This window comes from Chrysochloris asiatica, unplaced genomic scaffold (assembly GCF_000296735.1).
Source record: "Chrysochloris asiatica unplaced genomic scaffold, ChrAsi1.0 scaffold00066, whole genome shotgun sequence".
In the NCBI taxonomy this organism is placed as follows: Eukaryota; Metazoa; Chordata; class Mammalia; order Afrosoricida; family Chrysochloridae; genus Chrysochloris; species Chrysochloris asiatica.
This window is the reverse complement of record NW_006408584.1, coordinates 335,534-341,412: the sequence shown is the minus strand read 5'-3', so window position 1 is coordinate 341,412 and position 5,879 is coordinate 335,534. Positions and strand designations below refer to the sequence as shown.

General features: G+C 35.7%; 1 protein-coding gene across 2 annotated transcripts in view; it reads right to left on the bottom strand.

Annotated features, from left to right (window-relative positions):
- GLRA3 (glycine receptor, alpha 3) overlaps window positions 1–5,879 on the bottom strand; it is a 391,926-nt gene that overhangs the window by 295,494 nt on the left and 90,553 nt on the right. For both annotated transcript variants that reach the window (XM_006864510.1, XM_006864509.1), the window contains exon 2: window positions 4,921–5,048. In XM_006864510.1, the coding sequence (XP_006864572.1) occupies window positions 4,921–5,048 (128 nt within the window). The remainder of the gene's footprint in view (window positions 1–4,920; window positions 5,049–5,879) is intronic.

Below are 5,879 nucleotides of genomic sequence, written 5' to 3'. Positions count from 1 at the left end.
GCGGGAGAAAGATGAGGCTTTCTATTCCTGTAAAGATTTACACCCTTGGAAACCCTGTACAGGGTCGCTATGGGTCGGAACCGACTCGACGGCACTTCACAACAACAACACAACAAAGGTATTTCTATTTCCAACTCTCTGAGGAAGCACCATTTTGCCTCTCAGAGAGGTTGGACCATTTTGCAATCCCACCAACAATGTAGGAGGGTCCCAGTCTCTCTGTACCCTCGCCAGCATTTATTGTCCTCTACTATTTTTATCTTTCTGTTATTGCTGGTGTGAAATTTAATCTCATTTTTGTTTTGATTTGCATATCTCTGATGGCTAGTGATCGTGAGCATTTCATCATATGTTTGTTGGATGCCCATATTAATGTCCTGAGCCCATTTTTTAATTGGGTTATTTGTCTTTCTTGTGGAGGTGTTTTAGTTTCATATATATTTTAGAAATGTGTCCCTTATCTGATGTGTCATTGCAAAAGATTTTTTTTTCCCATTCTGTGGGTTCCCTTTTCACTCTTCTGGTGAAGTCTTTTGCTGCACATAAGGTTTTAATTTTTAGTATGTCTCAATCATCTGTTTAGTCTACTTTTGTTTGTATAATTTTCAAAATGTTTGGTAGTCTGTGTATGCCCTGAATTAGAGACCTCATATTTGTCCCTATTTTTTCATTGATGACCTTCATAATTTTGGGATTCACATGTTGGTCTTTATTCCATGTTAAGTTCGTTTTTGTATAGGGCATGAGGTAAAGGACTTGTTTCAATTTTTGCATATCACTTTCCAGTTCTTTCACCATACTTATTCTACCTGTATGTTGAGCAAATAATTGGAGAAGCTGGGTTCTATGAAGAAAAATGTGGCATCAGGATTGGAGGAAGACTCTTTACAAACCTGGGATATGCAGATGATATAACCTTGCTTGCTGAAAGTGAAGAGGACTTAAAACATTTACTGATGAAGATCAAAGAGCACAGCCTTCGGTATGGATTGCATCTCAATATAAAGAAAACAAAAATCCTCACCAGTGGAACAACATTCTTATCAATGGAGAAAAGATTGAAGTTATCAAGGACTTCATTCTTCTTGGATCAACTATCAACACTTGTGGATGCAACAGTCGAGAAATGAAATGACATATTGCATTAGGCAGACCTAACAAGACCTTTTTAAAGTGTTGAAGTGCAAAGATGTCAGCTTGAGGAATAAGGTGCGCCGGACCCCAGCCATGGTATTTTCAATTACCTCGTATGCATGTGAAAGCTGGATAGTAAATAAGGAAGACCGTAGAAGACTTGATGTTTTTAAGTTATGGTTTTGGAGGTGAATATTAAAAGTGCCATGGGCTGCCAAAAGAACCAATAGATCCATTTCTGAAGAAGTGCAGCCAGAGTAGTTCTTGGAGGCCAAGATGGCCAAACTTTGTTTCTCACTTCAGACATATTGTCAGGAGGGACCAGTCACTGGAGAAGGATATCATGTTTGGTAAGGAGGAGGGTCAGAGAAAAAGAGGAAGACCCCTAACAAGATGAACTGGCTTAGTGGCAGCATCGATGGACTCAAGTATTGCAACAGTAGTGAAGTTGGCCCAGGATGGGGCAGTGTTTTGTTCTGCTGTGCATAAGGTCACTATGAATCGGTACTGACTCCATGGAACCTAACAAAAATAACAACAATCAGTCCTTTGTGGAGTCCTAGTATGATGCTGTGGGTTAATGTGCCAGACTGCATAGCCATTTGAACTGCAAGGTGGGTGGTTCAGCTCACCAGTTGTTTCTTGAAAACCCTATACAGATTCCCTATGGGTAGGAATCAACTCAATAGCACTTAACAACAAGAACAATGGAGTCCTTTGGAGTCCTGATGTGTTGCTCTGAAATAATGCTCCAGACTGCAAAGCCGTTTGAACTACAAGGTCAGAGGTTTAAGCTCAGCAGCTACTCCTTGGAAATCCTACACAGGGTCACTATAGGTCAGAACGGACTCAATGGCACTTCACAACAACAACAACAATAGAGTCCCTTAGGGTGTCCCAAAGTCACCCTAATGAAATATTAAGGAGCTCTGGTAGTGTAGTAGCTACTAGTTGGGCTGCCAACCTCAAGATCAGCAGTTAGACACTAACTACCAGCTGTTCCGTGGGAGAAAGATAAGGCTTTCTGCTACGGTAGAGATTTACAGCCTCAGAAACCCTATACAGTGTTGCTGTGAGTCGGAACTAACTCCTCAGCACTTAAGCACCACCACTGGAGTCCTAGGAGTCTTGGTGTGGTGCTGCAGGTTAATGCATTGGACTGCAAAATTGCTTTGAACAGCACGGTCGGTGGTTCAAGTTCACTAAAACTAGCTGGTCCTCAGAAACCCTATATAGGATTGCTATGAATCAGAAGTGGTTACGAATCAGGCTGCGAACCTTAAGGTCAGCGGTTCGAAACTACCAGCCGCTCCGTGGGAGAAAGATGAGGCTTTCTACTCCCGTAAGGATTTACACCCTCGGAAACCCTGTACAGGGTCGCTATGGGTCGGAGCCGACTCGACGGCACTTAACAACAACAACAACAACAACAGCAACTACAGAATTCTTGTAGAGTGCTGTAAAATACACACTGGACTGCTAAATACGAGGTTGGCAGTTCAAATCCACCAGCTGCTCCTTGGAAACCCCATACAGGGTAACCATGAGTCAGCACTGAGTCGATGGTCCTTAACAACAAGGAGACTAAAGCAAGTGGATCACCGAGAGTACTTGTTTGCAACCATGCACTGATTACAGAGGCATATTTAGACATGTCTTGTAAGGAAAAAAACCAGGCAAGTATGAACTTGAAGCCTAGTAGCAATATTTATTGACTTACACACGTTTGTGATATATATATAGGCTTATTGCAATTAGCAATATACTAATCTGCAACGCCACCATACATAACACCTAAAGAATACATATATCCTATGTATTCTTTAGGTGTTAACTTTCAAAACTCCACAAAAGTCTAATAAAATACTTTCATTTATATATTTATTTTTCAAGACAATATGATGAATTATATATTTTCTCACTATAGTTTGTCTAATAATCTATTCATTACCTATTTGACATGAAAGAAACTTTACAAATTACCAAACGACAACATTTTAGCTCAAGAGTTTGTAGATTTTTTTTCACTCTCTATTGACAATTAGTTTTGTGAAGAAATCAAATCCTGTTTTAATTTTCCCTCCATTATATATAGTGTGGTGTGGCACTGTAGGTTAAGCATCTGCTTACTAACCACAATATCTGCACTTCAAACACACCAGTCTATCCTCAGAAACTCTATATATGGTATCTATGGGTCAGACAGACTCAAAGGCACTCAACAATTGTAAACAGTAAAAAAAAAAAAAAGTACACAGTTTACCATATAGTATAAAGTCACTTATTTAGAGCACAATTTTGGACATTTCTTCCAAAAATGTTTATGGAAAGAACTAAGGAGAAAAAATATAAGGTGAAAAATGATAGATACAGAAGACAGAGTAAAAGATACTTTGGAGAGTAAGTTCAGAGAATAAAGTAATTCCAATATAACCAATATTTTGATAAAGAAAATGTACATATTTCCATACAAAATAGACTACAAATTGTTGTTGTTAAGTGCCATTGATTCATGTTGTTGTTGTTGTTAAATACCGTGGAGTAGGTTCCGACTCATAGCGACCCTGTACAGGGTTTCTGAGGCTGTAAATCTTTATGCAAGCAGAAAGCCTCATCTTTCTCCCACAGAATGGCTGGCAGTTTTGAACTTCTGACCTTGAGGTTAGCAGCCTGATTCGTAACCACTATGCTACTAGAGCTCCTTCATTGGTTAATAGCAACACTGTATACAGTTTCAGAGGAACAGCTGGTGGTTTTGAGCCACTTACCTCATGGTTAATAGTCCTGTGCCAAAATTATAATTTAATTTTTACTATTTTTAATAAGTAATAAGAACAACAACAACAAAAAACACTTTTATTGATACTGTTGTTCTCCTTGTTGTAGTTCAGTGTTTTCGAGTAAATATTTCCTAATAGCCCGTTATGCAATCGCCATAATGTTACATTCAACCTGGTGTGGCACTGTAGGATAAGCACTAGAATAAAAGGTCTGTTAGAACTGCAAGGTGGAGATTCAAACTCACCAGCTGCTTCTTGGAAACCCTAACCAGGGTTACCATGTGTGGGAACCGATTTGATGACATTTAACAACAGCAAAATGGTATAGATAGAAGAGAATTGTGAGGAAATCATTACAATCTTAGAATTAAACAAAGAACAGGGAATGCAATACAAAAGTGTTAAAGTCATTTAATAATTGAAGTAATATGCAAGTTTCCTCTCATAAATGACTAACAACTTTTTATTTTTTGACTATCATGACACATAACTAACCACCACCCTTTGTACTTACTACTCCACTCTAGTTAATTTTTATACCACTGCTAACTGACTCAAAAGCACTTAAAACCAACAACTATGTACTATGGTTAATCTAAAATGTGGGAAGATTTATTGCTAGCATAAAAAATGTTACCATTGTAATTAGTGATATGAGACACTGAATAACTAAATTAAATCATGTGTGTGTGTATGCCTGATAAAAACAATAAGTATTTTAATAGAGAAGATATAGAGGAAAAACAAAACAAAACAAACAACAAAAAGCCATCTCAAATACTGTTGGTGCAAAGAAAATAAATTGTGAAGCTATGACTATGGTAATAGATTTTCTTCCCAAGACTTATCTGTGACAAATACAGTATTTGGAAGATTTTAAGAAATAAGCATTAGAATTGAGGATAGAAAAAAAAGTAAACATTTTTTTTTTCTTGTTTAAATATATTAACAACAGATGACTTTCTGTATAAATTAGATTTATCTGGGTACTAAATAGAATAATTACCTTTAAAATTAGGCCTGATTCTTGCATCATATCCTGATGTCCTTCCCATTAATTTATCCAGGAAGTCAGAAGGTGACATTGGAGCACTTCGAGATCTTGCACTATCTGTTTCCTTTGTAACAACCAAACTATAAATGATAAAAATATAATAGGCTTTAAAACAATTTTCCTAACAATCATTACCTATGAAGATAAAACAGAAATACAAGCAAATATATCTTTAAAACCAAAGTGTTACATACTCTACAATGAATAATATAAAACACATTGTTATAGATTTATAGTCAGTATTTATAAAGTTTCATGACTATTCAGTCCAGTTGTTGGAGGTGAAGTTATTTTGTATTAAACATGGAAAGAAAAGAAATTTCCAAATCATTTGCTTAGTCTATAGTTTATTTCAGGTAGTCAAAATTTTAAATTTGATTTCTGATTGAAATTTTAACAAAAATATTCTTAATATTTCAGGTGTAAAAATATACAAAGGTCAGCTGTGAAATACAATTCATACTACTGTTACTTAGGAAATACATCACGTTTCGAGTTTTACAAATTATTCTCACGATAATAAAGTGTCATAATAAATTGAAATACGTGTCCAATACATTAAGCAATAATATTATGTTATTTTCTTAAATATAAATTCTTAACTAATGTTAAATTTTATGTATTTTCAAATAAATATATTGTTTTTTCATAGAAGAATGTTTTCTTTTTTTTTAGTTAATTCTGCTTTTATTGATATGTCATTAATCTGCAAAACATTTTATTCAGCTATGGAATTTGTGTGTCAAGATTGAAATATTATATTGAACCTGGGTATTATATTATATTGTATAATGAGATTCTGTGCCCAGGAAAGATGAAGAATTTATTTGTTTTTCACTTTTTCTTTTTACACAGCTCCTTTACAACACAACAATTTAATATTCAAATATCATATTATTCTATTAATTATA